At 44.0% G+C, this 17,500-nt stretch overlaps 1 protein-coding gene across 3 annotated transcripts in view; it reads right to left on the reverse strand.

The window, feature by feature from the left end:
• Window positions 1-17,500, reverse strand: part of dnai3 (dynein axonemal intermediate chain 3) — a 38,327-nt gene that overhangs the window by 3,284 nt on the left and 17,543 nt on the right. For 2 of the 3 annotated variants that reach the window (XM_063200784.1, XM_063200786.1), the window contains 9 exons: window positions 13,143-13,265; window positions 10,930-11,003; window positions 10,054-10,204; window positions 9,677-9,761; window positions 6,174-6,289; window positions 5,691-5,754; window positions 4,506-4,636; window positions 1,130-1,334; window positions 331-422 (listed from right to left, as the gene is read on the reverse strand). In XM_063200784.1, the coding sequence (XP_063056854.1) occupies window positions 331-422; window positions 1,130-1,334; window positions 4,506-4,636; window positions 5,691-5,754; window positions 6,174-6,289; window positions 9,677-9,761; window positions 10,054-10,204; window positions 10,930-11,003; window positions 13,143-13,265 (1,041 nt within the window). The remainder of the gene's footprint in view (window positions 1-330; window positions 423-1,129; window positions 1,335-4,505; window positions 4,637-5,690; window positions 5,755-6,173; window positions 6,290-9,676; window positions 9,762-10,053; window positions 10,205-10,929; window positions 11,004-13,142; window positions 13,266-17,500) is intronic. The other variant, XM_063200785.1, reaches the window with a different exon arrangement.

The raw sequence follows: 17,500 nt of genomic DNA on the forward strand, positions 1-17,500 counted from the left end.
TGTACAGTAGTGAATGCCTGAAATTGAGCCCACTGAAGCGTGTGACAGTTGAACTCCTGTCAGCAAACAGCGGTAGTGTTTCTATGGGTCTAAAGTGATTCTATCGGCCATTTGCTGTATTAATAGTTAAGACAAACTTACACGTACCACACTCACAGCAAAAGAGCAGTGGAATACATGGAAGAGTAATAATGACACGCACACACGCACGCACACACACACACACACACACACACACACACACACACACACACACACACACACACACACACACACACACACACACACACACACACACACACACACACACACACACACACACACACACACCTCGCTTGCAGAGGTGCTTCGTAGTGTCCATGGGATCTCCAGGATGTGCAGTGTCCCGAAGTGGTCTGAGATGGCAAGCAGATGCTGCTTCGCTGTAGAAACAACATGAGGAGTCATTTCAAGATTGCAGAAATTATATAATATTATATATATATATATATTCATATTATGAACTTTATTACAGGCTCTAGGCCCAATAGGCAGACACACATCATAGTATACATAAAAAAACAATAACATATAAAATAGGCAGGAAAAGAAAAAGAAGAGAGAAAGAGAAAAAAACCAACAAGCAATAATGCCTATATACAAACATATCTGTCATGTCATCAAATGAGATGAGTAGGGGTGTAAATCAGAGTCTTCATGGCGATTCGATTCAATATTGATTTCTTAGGGCCAACGATTCGACTATTTGCGATACTAAGAATGCTCCACAATTTGATTCATTTCGTTAGGCTTATGTGTGAAATGTTAAACACACAATACAAGCAAAAGCTGAAATATCTGCATGCATTTTATTTGAGGAATATCATTATAACAGTCAGTATCATGATTACTGCATGAGCTAAAAAGGCTCATAAAAGGAGTGCAATAATAAGAAAATTTGATTGATCGATTAATAACGATTAATCGTTTCTCTTGTGGACAAATCGATTAATTGAATGGCCGATTGTGCATTGATTCAAATCAATTATTATTTACAACCCTAGAGATGGGGAGTCATTAAAAGACTCTGGAAACGAGATGAGAAGTCAAGTGGACAGGAGTGTGTGTGTGTGTGAGTGTGAGCGCTCACAGGAGATGATCCAGGGTTTGATGCTGGTGACCCGGGCGGTGCTGATGGTCTGCACCTGCGAGGGCTCGTGGGTCTTCTCCAGCAAGTCCCAGATCTCCACGCAGCCATCCTCCTTCCCGATGAAGAAGACGCTCGGCCGCGAGGCGGACCAGCAGCCCCGCGTACACCTGGTCTGGGAGTAGTGGGACAGGAAGATGGGCCCGTTCTGGAGGAATGGAGCGGGAGAGGAGAGAGAAAGAGAAGAGCGGGAAAGTCGGGGAGAGGCAGAGAGGAGATCAGATCTCATCTCACTACATTACATTGGATTAGATGGATTTGTATTGTGAATGTGAATCAGCAATTTTTGTATTAAAGCAAATGATACACACAGAATATACTAAACAATTCTGGAGGAGCGAGTCGAGAGGCGATCAGATTTCATTACATTACATTGGATTAGATTAATTTGTATTGTCCATACACATCATAACAACGCTTCTGTGTAAAGTGCAAATGGCACACAGAGAATATACAAAATTATTCTACGCAGAGGGAGAGAGAGGATTAGGTTTCATTCCATTCCATTTTCGTACAACATTACATTGGATGAGATTCTATTCAGAATATTTTGGGAATCACATTATTTTTGTGTGAAGTCTAAATCATAGGGCACATAAAATATACAGTAAAATAATGCATCCAAGTTTAGCAACCAGAAACATTGGAGAGCATATGTAGCATAACATGGTATAACAGATGGCAGACAGTTATTACAGGTTTTCTCAATTGGTTTTGTACATTTCTCGAATCTTAATCGCATTTTGCAAAACATCACGTTCATTTCCAAAAAAAGATTTAACAAGTGGCAAAACACCATGGATGACCTGCAAAACCCAATCTCTTGCTCAAAACCCTTGGCCAATCTCTCAAAACCAGGTTTTTGTGTCTGTGAACGTGTCAGAGCCATCAAAATGTTATGTCACTGTGTAAATGTTTTGGGGAGTGAGATCTTTCATGGATTATCATAACAAAGCATTTTGCAGAACACAACAAAATCAATTGATAATGTACAAAAACACTGAGAATCGCACACAACCATTTGCATGGTGATGAAATCATTTGCTAAATGCTGAAAACTATGAGAAACGTATTTTACCATGTGCACAGGTAACAACAGGAAGTCACAATTGAACAAGACGTTTTGAGAATGATTATTCTGTTGTGAGAAATGTACAAAACCAATTGAGAAAAACTGTAAATTGCACTTAGTTGAAATTGAAAACAAGACCCCGGCTAAAATGCCCCATTTTAATTCTTCATAGCTTTAACCTTTACATGCCCTGAAAAAAAAACCTGAATTACAATACAAGCCCTTCAGTCGATGTTTGGACATGTTGTCTTTCAAGCATATTTCTTCAACACCTATTATACACTTTAAAAGCAAACCACCTATATGAAGAGATGCATATGTCTGAGCATGTGAAAGTGGTTGTTTAATGATGGGAAAGTATTTCATCTGTAAGAGAGATTTGCACAGCTGGCCGTTCCACTTGAGGCTCCATCATCAGCAGGAGCAGGAGCACAGCGTGCAAACACGCAGATCTCAAAAACACTTCAGGTGCCCCAGACAAACAGAAGAAGACTGTTAAATAGAAACATGCAGTTAACGTGTACCGGTAGGTGGGCTTAACTTCTCTACCTGTCCATAATGTACTTATACGTACATCTACATGAACACTTATTGTAGTTTTAAAAAAATATCTATCTATACACTGTACACATAACCTATCTATGCCTATTTCCCCATAAACATGCTAAATGTGGCAACATTGCAATTTACTGGTAGACCACTACGCAAAAAATAAATCTATGCTGCTGCAATCCATTCATCTTAAATCTGTTGATGGGCACAATTGGGGAACAAAATTCAGTGCCTTCCGAAAGACAACTTAAACCGGCCCCACTCAAAAGTAGTGTTACTGTTACAAAAGTAGTGTTAGTGTTATTCTTTGGTCAGTCTAACGTTCATACGAGTAAATACTACACAACATTAAGATCTGTAGAGTTGAAATTACACTGGCCACCTGCAGAATGTTACACTGACTTTTTAGTCCATGTTAAAGGGATACGCTGTACAGTCTACACCATGTTGTAAATACTCCATCTGGATTTATAGAAGTGTACGCGGAAATATCGACACTTTTTTTTACTGTGTGCATCCTTTCAGCATGAATCACGAAGGGGATGGGCACAGCAATAAAGGCTTCACTTAAGTTGAGGAGAGTAGTGTGTCATGGCCCGTACACAGCTCAGCAGTTTGTGTAAGCACTTCCAGAACATGTACATAGGGCTGTGCAATATGATGATATAAATCGTTATCGTGATATAAAAGTATATATCAAGACCTTTCTCCTATATCGTTTATATCGTGATAGTAATTTTATCAGTTTTAGACAATTGAATATCATTTAATTACATTCCATGTTGTCACAATACACACTATAAGTTCATGTAACTGTAAAAATAACAATAAAAAGATCCATTTTAAAGAAAGGTTGTTTTGCGACATGAAAAAATAAAGAGCAAATAAAGAGAATAACTGAAAACGTATTTAATTGTGCTATATCGTGATATATATTTTTATCGTGATATAAAGCAATCCATATCGTGATATAGGTTTTTTTTTTCCCATATCGCCCAGCTCTACATGTACACAGTATGCAGCAATTCTCAATCTACTGTAAGATCGCAGCTAAATGCTGCATTACAGTGCCTGCCGTGCAGTTTAGTCTGTGTGGTATTGATGTGCATGGTTTTAACATTCCTTCCTTCCAGATGGCAAACCTAATGTTACATTACAATTAATCACATTACATGATGCTACATTACATTCAAAGCGACTTATTTACGGGGTATTGGTTACAGTCCCTGGAGCAATGTGAGGTTAGGTGACTTGCTCGAGGGCACTTCAGCCATGGGGTGTAGGGTAGGGAGCAGGGCTTGACGTTAACTTTTTTGCTCACTGGCCACTGTGGCTAGTGGTTTTCACTAGCCATTTAGCCTTTCTGCTAGCCAGAGCTCTAATGTCCATTCTTTTCTTTTGAATATTCTTGCATTCAAATACAAATAATCGATGCAACTACTGTAATTTGTCACACCAAAGAATAAATTACCAGTCAAAGTGGCTAGTGAGACCAAAATTGTTACTAGCCACAGCAAAGTTTTACCAGCATTTGGCCGGTTGGCAGGTGCTAGTGTCAAGCCCTGGTAGGGAGTGTAGGGGTTGGGATGGTCATGTACAGTAAGATAACAGCTAAATGCTGCAGTGCAGAGCAGTGAAGTGCAGAGCAGTGCAGTCTGCGTGGTATTGGTATTGATGTGCGTGGAGTGGATTTACCATGACCCCCTCCTTCCAGATGGCAAACCTCCAGCCGCCCACCGTCAGGAGGATGTCCTCGAAGAACGGGGAGCGCCGCACCGTGTTGACCGAGCCGTCATGGGTGACGTAGCGATGGGTAGGCTTACGACCTGGAGACCAGGGAGAGAGAGAGAGAGGGAGAGAGAGAGAGAGAGAGAGAGAGAGAGAGAGAGAGAGAGAGGAACAGAAAGACATGGAAAGGGAGGTGGAGAGGGAAAGGGAAAGGAGAAGAGAGACAGAGAGAGAGAAGAAGAAGAAATGAGAGGAAAAGAAGAATGAGTCATACCAAAAAGAAAAAGACCCTGGATGTGCCACTAATGTGAACCAACTCCAAGGTCTGGAAGTGCACATTTCACTCGACCCATTGTTTTTTTTTTAATGTTTTTTTAGGGGCTCTTATGTCTTAATTTGACAGGACAGTGTGAGATGGAGACAGGAAGCGAGTGGGACAGAGAGACGGGGGAGGATTGGGAAATGACCCCGGTGGGACTCGAACCGGGGTCCCCGTGGGCATGCAAGCCCAAATGTGGGGGGCTTAGAGCGCTGCGCCACAGCACCCCCCTATTCACTCAACCCATTTTTATGCATACATTTACAGAAAACACGGGGGTAATAAATGTATCATAACTCAGTTTAATTGCACAGCAACCACCCTGAAGGTAATGGGATTTAGAAGGTAATTTCCCCCTTGAAGCAAAAACGATAATCCATCCTCTCTCGCTCCCAAAGACGTGCCGTGTTGTGCAATGTGCTGGATAATCAAATGCGCAAGCGCTGCCAATCTCAACATGACAGAACACACATAATCTCCCGCTGCAAATTAACTCCAAATAGCTGCGCCTGACTTCCACCGAATCTGTCACACCACAAATTTGTACTTTTTTGGGGCCCTTGTGGCTTTCTGTCTACGCTGTCGTAAATCATAGGCAGTGAGTCACAGAGGTAAACCTCAAATACATCGCTGGAGGAGAAAATGAGCTTGAGGCCTTAACGCTCACGAAAAATGAACAGCGTTTCGCAATCAAAAATTAATAATATTTGTGGTTGCTTACTGTTTTGTGTTGAACACCAGGGCTGGAAATTACCAAACTAATTTCATATTGAGAAATATCTGTAGCAAACACACAGGCATAGCTGTCTGGCTGTGCAATGATGGCGTCTTACTGAAAAGCTTTCCTGATTCATGGTCCTTTTCCAACTTCCAGTCTGTGTACACGATTTCTCCATCCTAAAGTCAGAACAGACAGTCCACACACAAACACAGACAGACACAGACACAGACACAGAAACAGACACACACATAGACACACACACACACACACTGAAATTTGCATCATGTTTGTTAACAAGAAAGTCATAATTTTTAAGTGGAAGTACTTGACTAAAAAATGTGATGCATGCTGCAGGAATAGGGTGTCTATAGCATGATGCATGGATAAATATCTTTACCTCGGTCCGCCTGTAGAACATGGTGCATAGATAAATAAATAGATACAACGTAGATACTGTTGATAGATAGATAGATAGATAGATAGATAGATAGATAGATAGATAGATAGATAGATAGATAGATAGATAGATAGATAGATAGATAGATAGATAGATAGATAGATAGATAGATAGATAGATAGATAGATATGTGTGTACCTCGGTCCCCACGTAGAACATGGTGCATATGTCATCTACGGTCTTGAGCTGCTTGGGAGACGGGATCCTAAGCATGCTGTAGTCGGGCACCTCCACTTTCTCAGGGTGAAGTGTGGCTGTTTCAACCCATCCCAAAACACAAAATTAAGAACATACGTGTGATTGAACGTCTTTGTCAAGCAACATCCGGGTGAGACCTGGGAGTACATTTTTGCCTTGTCCTGGTTATAAATTACATTTTTGCCTTGTCCTGGTTATAAATTACATTTTTGTGTAGTTGCCCTGGGTGTAAGTGGCATTTTTGTCTAGATGTCCTGGGTGTACATTTTTTTTGTCTAGTTGACCTGAATGAAAACAGCATGTTTGTCTAGGAACACCCAGGTGAGACCTGTGTGGTTACACCTGTGGGGTCTGCCTCCACAGGGCCAAAGCTGGATACCACTTGGATATACAGTAGTATAGCACCTTATCAGGAGACTGCTGATAGAGCTCCTGCTATCAATGAGTTATCTATCTAAGCCTCAGATCAAATTACTCTCTCTCTCTCTCTCTCTCTCTCTCTCTCTCTCTCTCTCTCTCTCTCTCTCTCTCTCTCTCTCTCTCTCTCTCTCTCTCTCTCTAAAATAATACCTAAAACAAAAGTTTTTGTGGATGCAAGATTCCAAAATGTCTAATCATATTGTTGTATGGATCTCAAAATCCTATAGAACTCTTATTGCCCAAGCATTCGGTACACCGTCCAAGCATGGCCGTCCGTCGAGTGATTCAGCAGTGCTCAGATGGTAATGCCCATCCCCACCCCACCCCACTAAACTCCACCCCACCCCATCCCCCTGTAGAGAGCAGGAGGCCAGCGTTGCCATGCCATACGGCCGTGTGAATTTGACACATATCCATGTCACACTTTTCAATTAGGGCTGAGCAGTGTCAGGAGCTCTCCCTGTGGAGAGCAGCGCCAGCTCCCCTTTCTCTGTCTGCCACCTCGCATGCCACAGGGGACCCAGCCTGGCCCATCCTGTTAATTACCTAAACCAACAGGGACCTGAAGGGCGTCAAGAAGAGAGAGAGAGAGAGAGAGGGAGAGAGAGAGAGAGAGAGAGAGAGAGAGAGAGAGAGAGAGAGAGAGAGAGCGAGCGCGCGCGCGAGAGAGAGAGAGAGAGCAGATATACAAGCAGAGATAGAGACAGGTGAAGATAGACAGGAGTTAAGAAAAAGAGAGGTACATGAGATATATGAGATATATGAGATAGATATGGGAGATGGAGATATAGAATGAAAGCCAAAGACAATGAAAAATGATAGTGGGGAAACAGAAAAGTGTGATGATAAAAAAAGCAATATTAGAGACAAAGAGTCCTTCTGGACCAGCATGAACAAGCCTTCATCAGGGATATTTCTTTTTTGGCCTAGGGAATTATTGCTGAATTGAATTCACAACCTCACTATAATTTTATATTAATAGCGGGCACGAGACAGAGAGAAAGAGAGAGAGAGCGAGAGAGAGAGAGAGAGAGAGAGAGAGAGAGAGAGAGAGAGAGAGAGGAAGAGGAACAAAGACGTGCCTCTTCAAAAGAACATCATCTGGCTTCGGGAGCTTATTGCAAACAGCTGACAGTCAACAAAGCCTAATAGTGCAGAGTGGATGGGCGTCTTAGACTGGCCTTGTTAAGGGGAGCTGGAGCTTAATAAAGTAAAAAAACATCGCCGCCATGAAACCGGAGAGGGAGGCTGGGGAGCCGTCAGGGAGGCCACGGCCCGCTGATCACTGGGGCCACTGATGCATCTCTGGGGGATGAGGGAACCTGAGATGGGCCTACTACACTGGCCATCCCATCCCCTCCCTCACCCCCTATACCTCCACACCACACCACACCGCCACCTCTTCAAAGTACCCCTCAGATGCGCCTACTATCAGGGTTGCCAGATGAGACTGACAATTTCCAGGTCAAAAAATGCTCAAAATCCACCTGGAAGTACCAAAGTACCCGTCCAATTCTAAATAAATGTTATTGATTTCTATGGCCAAAACCCCGCCCAAATGCCATTTTTTGCCCTTTTTACCAGCAGACAGTCATCCTAAGCAGCCCAATTGGGTGGGAAACCGCCCAATCTGGCAACACTGCCTACTATACTGGCCAATCCCCTCCCCTCCTTGGCTACCTTACTCTTCACTCCACAACACCAAAGGCCCTTCAGAACAGAGATGCAGGATCTGGCCTGCACGTGGCAGAAACAGAAAGACATGTCTCATCCCATCTCATTTCATCATGTCTCGTCTCCTGTCCAAACAGCTCAGTCAAGAGACTTGATGACCAACTCCCCTGTATGCTTAGCCACCTAGGGGTAAATCCTTTGCAAAGTCCAGGAGGTCGTTTGGGGGTTACAGAGGGTGGCACATGAGGAGAACGTCAGTACAGTCAGACGGAGGTCAGAGGTCACCCCCCTTGATAGCAAGTCTGGAGGAGCAGCGTCTGGAGGATCTAACTTTAAGGATCAAATTAAAAAAACAGTGCAACGCTGCTGTTTCACAGAGCCACCCTGATCATGCATTTATGTATTTATTGTTTGTATTGTTTGCTTTTTACTCAGATACAACAGTGTGAGAGCAGATAGGAAGTGAGTGGGAGAGAGAGATGGGGAAGGGCTGAGATATGACCCAGACCAGACCCAGGCCAAGGTCCCCATGGCCAATGCATATAGCCCTTATGTGGTCAGAAGAATTAGCGCACTGCACCACAGGAACACTCAGAGTGACCATTACCAGTAGTTATATATGTATAATATATACGTTAGTTACACTGTACTGACTTATTATTAACATGTGTTCATCAAAGTCAAACAATTGAAGTTGGAGAAAGCATCAGGGTTGCACTTTTACATTTCTATGGAAAAGAAGTAGGGTATATACACAAATCTTGAAGTCAAATTTACTACCATTTAATACCCCTTTTCACTACCTTTAGACTTTTTTTACAACCATCACGACACTCCGATGCAAGTATTGACAAGACATCTTTTGTAATTTCTACCTCCTTAACATTACAATACATTTTCGTTTTTTGCAGAAAAGATGCCCGAAAGGGAGCAGTACGGCGGGACGGTACAATGCTCATCTGGCTACAGTTGCGCGAATCACTGTTTTATGAAAAACACAGTGATAATTGGTGAACCAACAAAGATTTTTTTTATCAAAATGGTAACACTAAAAAAATAATACCACATTTCTCAAAAAATAATACCTTTTGAGGAAATTTACAACTTTTAAGACCATTAAATTTTGGCTTCTGAATTTATCACCTTTTAATACTTTTTAAAACCCTGCATACACCCTGGAGTATCAGCATTGAGCGTCTTAACACAGTTGACCTTCTAAACATCATGTACCTGTAGAGTATGTATCATATTTGCTACTTGTTTCCAAACTATTTTCGCTCTCAATGCTCAGTGCTGACCAAAGGCCTCCCATACTGAGCAGGGCAATCTGTCTAAAACGGTCAACTCACCAACTTGGATATCGGTTGTGTTGTGTCGCATGCAAATTTTGAATGGGCTGTATTCACCGCTGGAGTCAATCTTTGGAAGGGTTACCTGCAGGACAGCCAAAGTATGAAATAGGCACTATAAATAAATATAACTGATATAATACACACGTTGTACATATATACTGTATCACTGGCCAGAACCATAGCCACACTATATAAACCTGAACGACAAACACAAGCCAAGGAAATGCACAGGAAATACACAGAAAATGGCATAGGTTAGAGTTTTTTTTCAGGACATTAGAATAGGGTTAAGTACATAGGACATTAGTGCGACAGATACTAACATTCAACACTTCCCACATACACCTACATAGACAGTCTAAAGCTATGAGCACCTTCATGAGTGGTTTCCAGCAGAGGTCGAGGTGTTTGAAGGGGTTGGAAGCTCCATTGGGGTTGTAGTGGACCTTCTCCTCTGCCTTGTGTTTCCTTTCGTCCTCATGTGAGCCGAACTTGGCCAACCGGATGTCCCACACCAACACAGAGCTGAGGGAATGACCACAGTCGACAAAATGGGCATTTACATGGATTAAAAAGCACACATGACTGAAAGGTGCCAGACTGACATGAACAAAATGAAACACTGAAAGAAAAATGCCTTCTCACTTGTATTATTTTAATTCCCAAGCTTTTGGTCAAAGACCGAACACAAGGCTACAAAAGAGCTGTAGTCCTGAGGTTTGACGAAATAAAAAAAGATGAAAAACATGAAAGATTTGCTCATGGACCAAACGGAACCCTTTACCATGATGACAGAGTAGGGTTGTGCTTCCCCCTGACCTTTCTGACCGAAGTGGGAACACAAAGGCTACAAAAGTACATGTGTTTTCAAAAAAGAGAATGAACCTGTAGCGGTGGATATTGCCTACTTGGAGCGGCAATGCATGGAAACTTAAGGTAAACAACATCTGTTCTATGCATTAACACTTAAAGGTGGGGTTGCAGGTTAACCATTTTAAGAATATGTACTATTATGACATCACGTTGGGGGTTCCGCAGGCTCATAGGAGTCTATGTAGAACCTGGAGGGAACCTGGGGGAGTTCCCCCAACGTGATGTCATACCTGCAACTCCACCTTTAACACCTCCTATATATTATACAGAACATCTACAGATGCAGTCCATTCAAATAGACAAACGGATAAGGCTATTTCTACATGCGGTATACAACATGCCTATTGCCGAAAATTGCAGGTAAGGGATGCACATACCAGTCGGGAGCACAGGTGACTATCTGCACACAGACACCAGTCTTGTTTTCCAAAGGTACTCCTTGTCTGGACAGCTAGAATGGACATACAAAGATTTTGTTATTTTTGTGAGCCTCATGTGCACTTTTTCCTGGGATGTGCCCAATTTTCACCCTCAACCTACCAACATTCAACAAACTCATCTGAATTTAAATTTACCGGAATTTGAATGATTCTGTTTGTTTTGTTAGTTTGTGGGTTTCTTTATTCATGAACATGCCACGGGGTCATTTTCCATGACAACTCAGTTTTGCATTTTTATTTACGAGTACATCTGACCTCGTGAAGACGTTTTTCCGCCCTCTGTCTTTTTTTGCAGACAACAGTCTGCCTGCTTGGCTATGTTTTGTCTAAGGGCAATGACCTGCACTCCGTACCTGCCCTTCCTCTTCTAGCCAGAGGACTCACTGTGTGTGTGTGTGTGTGTGTGTGTGTGTGTGTGTGTGTGTGTGTGTGTGTGTGTGCGTGTGTGTGTGTGTGTGTGTGTGTGTGTGTTGTGTGTGTGGGTTTGTGTGTGTGTGTGTGTGTGTGTGTGTGTGTGTGTGTGTGTGTGTGTGTGTGTGTGTGTGTGTGTGTGTGTGTGTGTGTGTGTGTGTGTGTGTGTGTCTGTACGCACACGAGTGTGCATGTGTGTGTGTGTGTGTGTGTGTGTGTGTGTGTGTGTGTGTGTGTGTGTGTGTGTGTGTGTGTGTGTGATTACTACCTGCCTCAGTGAGGAGACAGGAAGTGATGGGTGCTCGATGCAGGGGACACCATTTACAGCCTGGTGAGGTCACCCAGCGAGCGTCTCCTCTTTGACCTTCCATTTTGTATGAGGCTTGCTGCAACTCGACGGCCATTGAGTGTGCCGTGCCATCCCTCAAATGTCAATCATCATGGTGACCTATGGCCTTACCAGAGCCAGCCCCAGTGGTATTGTAGCACTGAAAATTTTTAAGTACTAAATCATACCCATCAGTACAGGCGGAGTGAGTGTGTGTGTCTGTGTCTGTGTGTGTGTGGTTGGGTGTGTATGTGTGTGTGTGTGTGGGGCAGCCGTGGCCTAACGGTTAGGGAGTTGGTCTTTCAATCTGGGGGTTGTAGGTTCGAATCACACCTGACCTCTCCCTACACCTGCATCCAAGGCACCTAACCCCACATTGCTCCAGGGACTGTAACCAATACCCTGAAAAAATAGTAAATGTAAGTCGCTCTGAATAAATGCGTCAGCTAAATGAAATGTAATATAATGAATGTAATGTGCGTGTGTGTGTGTCTGCATGTGTGTATGTCTAGATGCATGTGTGTGCGTGTGTGTACACGCGCACGCAAGTGTGTCTGTGTGTGTACGCATGCGCTTGTGTTCATATTTGGCTGGTTTATTGGACATTAGAAAGAAGACACTAGAGAGAAGTCTCCTGCCATGATAACAGAGCATCAGCTCTTAAGGGCAGACCAGCTCTTCCTGGCGGAAGCGAGCCCAATAGCAGCCTTTAAATTAGGTGTGAACGCTTAAAAGCACCCCGTGTGTATTGAGTTACTAGTGTGCAGCGTCAGCCACTTTGTTTAAAGCGATTACTCAACATCAGAATCTGCCTGCTGCGCTGTTTTCTTTCTTTCAAAGAAGAAAAGAGCCCTATCAGCTAATAAGTGTTTCGGCTGTCATTCAAACCAATGTAAACAGGCCTAATTGAAAAATCTCCTTTTAATCATTGCTGTATTAACTGTTTTAACTGTGACATGAGCAAATTACGTCCACAAAGGAGTGTTTTTCTTCGAAGGACACAAAAGCATTAAGCCCAAAACAAAATCCTTTCAGGCCCTGTCAGATGACATTCTGTAGCATGACCATGGCGGAAGCTTGTCAAAAGAGCCCAAAAACAACTCACCCCCCCCACCCCGCACACACAATATTCTCAGTACCACTGTTACCCTCACAACTCCTTAAACCCCACATGCACACATCAGCCGACCCACACACACACACACACACACGCACAACGTGTTCACACACACACACACACACACACACACACACACACACACACACACACACACACACACACACACACACACACACACACACACACACACACACACACACACACACACACACACACACACACAAGCATGGCCCCGGAGTGCTAACGCTACCCTGGACACCCCTTGCGCCGTCACCATCACCCCTGAGGTACCTCGAAGCTTTCCGGCAGCCATTGTATGTCGGTAATTGGGGCTTTGTGGCCGCTGTCGATGCTGGAGACGGCACAGTAGCGCACCATGGGAGTCTCATTCTCGTTCTTCTCCTCGAAGCCCTGCTGTGGAGACAAACACAAAGGGATTATACAGTCAGGCAGGCAGGCCGGTCGCTGGGTCCCCTCCACCTCCCTTCACCTCCCTTAACCTCATCTCATCTCATCTCACCTCCCCTGCCCTACCCTCCCCTACCCTCCGTCACCTCCTCTCACCTTCCCTCACTGTACAGGCGACATGAGGGACAGGGGACATGGCGGTACAGGCAACAAGAAACGTACGTTGACAGCTGCAGCCGATAGTTTAGTTTAGTGTAATGCTTATTTGATAAGGACAGTGCACAACATAAAATTGAGCCAGATTATACTCAAGGCTAATTTTCATCTGTAGTCCCTGGACAGGAACTGGTGCTAAGTTAAAAAGATGATCAGAATGAATAATTATACAAAAAAATATAACATCAAAACAAGTAATTGTGTGAGACTGTGTGCAGATATAGGCCTACAGTACACAGCTCCACACACGCACTTACACACTCGCGCATGTACGTGCACGCGCACCCACATCCAACACCCCCCCACACACACACACACACACACACGCAACACAGAAGACAAAACACTCTGCGTATGGAAAAAGACCTCTGAAAATGGACTTCAGTGAATGTCTAAGAGGCCATAATGGAGACCATTGTTTTTCTCATGTGTGTCTGCATTGGAGATGCACCGGATCCAAGATCCGGTTCCGGATCCGGCAGGATAATAGGGTTTTTCACAGGATCCGGATCCGGTTCCAGGATCCAGGATCCAGTAGCCGAGGCTTTTCAGTCAAAATAGTTTGAGCCAACGTGATAAAAAGGGCCCACGTGTGTGAGTAGGCTATGTGTTTCAACTCTTTCATAGGATCTGGTATCCGGTTCCGGATCCGGCAGGATCTTAAGCAGTGGATCCGGTATCCGGCAGGATCCTAAAAATCAGGATCCGGTGCATCTCGTGTTTGCATATCTCTCTCTCTCTCTCTCTTACACTCTCTCTCTCTCTTGGCTGCACAATGCTGCTGTTGCACAGTGAAACAGCCATGGCCTTGAGGGCAAGTCGCTTGGGGGGGAGCAATTCAAGGCTGCTGCTTGTTACTGACACTGTATTGAAGTTATGTGTAAAGTAGCGTTTGTGTGTGTGCGTGTGCGTGCATGTGTGTGTGCGCTTATGCATGTGTGTGCAGTGTACGTGTGTGTGCAGTGTGCGTGCATATGAGGGGGGGCAGACACAAACAAACATGAAGACACAGACTGACAGAGAGAACAAGAGACAGACAGAGAGAGGGATAGAAAGAGAGAGAAAGAAAGAGAGAAAGAGTGAGAGAACTGCAGAGATATATGAAGATAAAGACAGAGACAGATGGACAGACAGAGATGGGGAGATACAGACCCATTAACACAGACACACACACACAGAGGGAGTGCTAGTCTGCATGTGTGATTTGTGTGTCTGGAGAATGAACTGGCCATGAGAATGAACTTGTGTAACAGCTGGGTGCTGTGTGTGAGTGTGTGCGGGTGCGTGTGCGTGGTGTGTGTGTGTGTGTGTGTGTGTGTGTGTGTGTGTGTGTGTGTGTGTGTGTGTGTGTGCATGTGTGTGTGTGTGTGTGTGTGTGTGTGTGTGTGTGTGTGTGCGTGCGTGCGTGTGTGTGCATGCGTGTGTGCACACGTCTTTGTGGTGGTGGGGTGTGCTGGGGGTTTGGATTGCAGAGGTTACTGAGTGCATAGTAGGACAATGAGAGAGAGGGGAAGGGCAGAGGCAGCTAGTTAGCATGGTTCTTTTGACTTAAGGCAGTGATTCTCAAAGTGTGGTCCAGGGACCACCGGTGGTCCGTGACAAAGCCCAGGTGGCCCGTGAGGAGATTTCTAATTTCCCAAGACAAGCTAGCAGTAGGCTACATTTGTAACATTATTACAAAGCTAAACATAGCTGAAGTCATTTTTTTTTACCACAATAAGACAGACTTGTAAATGTGAATAAAACGTTAGTAATCTGCATCAAAATGAACAGTGTCAATTAGCAATTCAGTTGACAGGTGGTCCCTGAACAATTTTGGGGGGACAAAGTGGTCCTCGGTCTGAAAAAGATTGAGAACCACTGACTTAAGGCATGGGTGAGAAACCTATGGCCCGGAGGCTGTTTACGGCCCGTGAGGCCGTCTTATGCGGCCCCCAATTTACATTTACATTTACATCACATTTGCACTACAGTTAAGCTATATTTTCAGGGGACCCCGTGAAGGTGGGGTCCGTTGTAAAGGTGGCCGCTTTCAATATAGTATGGCTCGTTGAAGTGGCCCCTCAAATGAAAACAGTTCCCAACCCTTGGCTTATGGGGACTAGAGGCAGCTAGCCCTCATGGCTCTTATCCCCTTAAGATGCGGCTTTATACATTTGTTGTTACCAGTATGGTAATGACCAAGTCGTGGTGCATTACTAAAGGGTCTGTGTTGTGTCATAGTATTGTAGCGCTATGGTAGTTACATTTCAATGACTATTACAGCGTGCCACTGGAGGTACGGCACGCATTAAGGGGCTATGGGTTATGGTAAAGGGCAGAGGCAGCTAGCTAACATGGTTCTTATGGCGTATGGAGAGGGGCTAACATGGCTCTCATGGCTTATAGCAATCGAAATAGAGAATAGAAATAGAAAGCCTGATATTGTCATTATACTCAGTACAATGACATTGAGTCAGTACAATGACACACACACACACACACACACACACAAACACACACACAGTCAGTACAATGACACACACACACACACACACACACACACACACACACACACACACACACACACACACACACACACACACACACACACACACACACACACACACACACACACACACCACACACACACACACACACACACACACACACACACACACACACACACACACACACACACACACACACACACGCATCTACACACAAATCTAACAAGGACCCAATTTTTCATTTTTCATCAGCGCTTGTTTCACAATGTCAACATTCCTCCCGAGGCGGGAGCACGCTGTGTTCAGTCTCAACCCCAGGCCCAGCGGATCTGGAGTTTGGTAAACATAATTAAATTAAAGGCACAGGCAAAAAAAAAGGCACAGAGGGACAAACAAGCCTTGTGAAACCCCACTGTGCCCTTCCCATGACTGGGCCGTATTGACACACACTGATAAAAGTGTTGAACAAATGTCAAAGGGTTCTCCTAATGGGTTTGCATAAGCAAATGAAAAGGCCTCTCTGTGTCTGTGTATGTTGGTCTGCCAGTGGTCTGCAGGTGTTGCATACACATAATTTGGACCAGGCGCCACAGCTGCCTGCGCAACAACGAAATGCGGCCCACCATGCAGCGTACTTTCTAGGCTAAGGTGTTTCTAGGTCAAAAAACAGAGAAAAAAAAACAGAATATTTTTCAATTTACAACATGCACCAACTTTCGGGATCCCAAATGCTCAAATTATTGTATCATTGTCGGTCAGTTTGAGATTAGGTGCGGGAACGAGCACCAGCACAGCTCTCTGTAGGCCTGAACACAACAACAGAGCGAAACAGCATGTTAGAGATTTTATCTAAAATTACCACTGACCTAGATAATACAGCAGGCTTTTACACAACTCCGTTCAATGATTTTGAAGCATTTGCGATTGATCTGCGAGAATACTTCCGCCACAAATTTCTGGAAGTGTACCGCTCAACACTGACAACAAGCGCTAATAGGCCGACGACTCCTGGTACAGTGCGTTTGACTGTCAATCAAAAGAATTCTTTAAAACAATTCTGTCGATCAACCCAACTAACAATCCGCATTGGTCATTTAAACAATTTAATAGCTCTCTAAAATGAAACATTGAAAAAAAAATGAGTTGTTTGAAAGGAACGGGAAACGACCGTTTGAAAAAAACAGAGCCAACTCAAAAGGAGATACATTGTTTCAAGTCTCCCATAGAGATGCATGGGAAATGCCGCTGTACAAACTGTACTTCCTTGTTCTGCCTGAAAATTGTCTCATGTACTGCCCCCGACCGTTGCTTCATGTATGAATCGATCCTATGGCGTCCTCTTGATTTAAGTCAGTGAAAATAACCTTTAAGTCAGTGAAAATAAAGTTTTTTTCTTTTTTTAAACTTTATTCAAAGTCATAGAGGTCACAGAGAAACTCGCTTAACCCGTCAGAGATGTCAGCAGGTGGTTGCCATGACGGCAGGGTCAACGGTAGGTGGGGACAGGGACATGGTCAGGTTACCTTAGTGCAGTGT

This window comes from Engraulis encrasicolus, chromosome 6, assembly GCF_034702125.1.
Source record: "Engraulis encrasicolus isolate BLACKSEA-1 chromosome 6, IST_EnEncr_1.0, whole genome shotgun sequence".
Taxonomy (NCBI): Eukaryota; Metazoa; Chordata; class Actinopteri; order Clupeiformes; family Engraulidae; genus Engraulis; species Engraulis encrasicolus.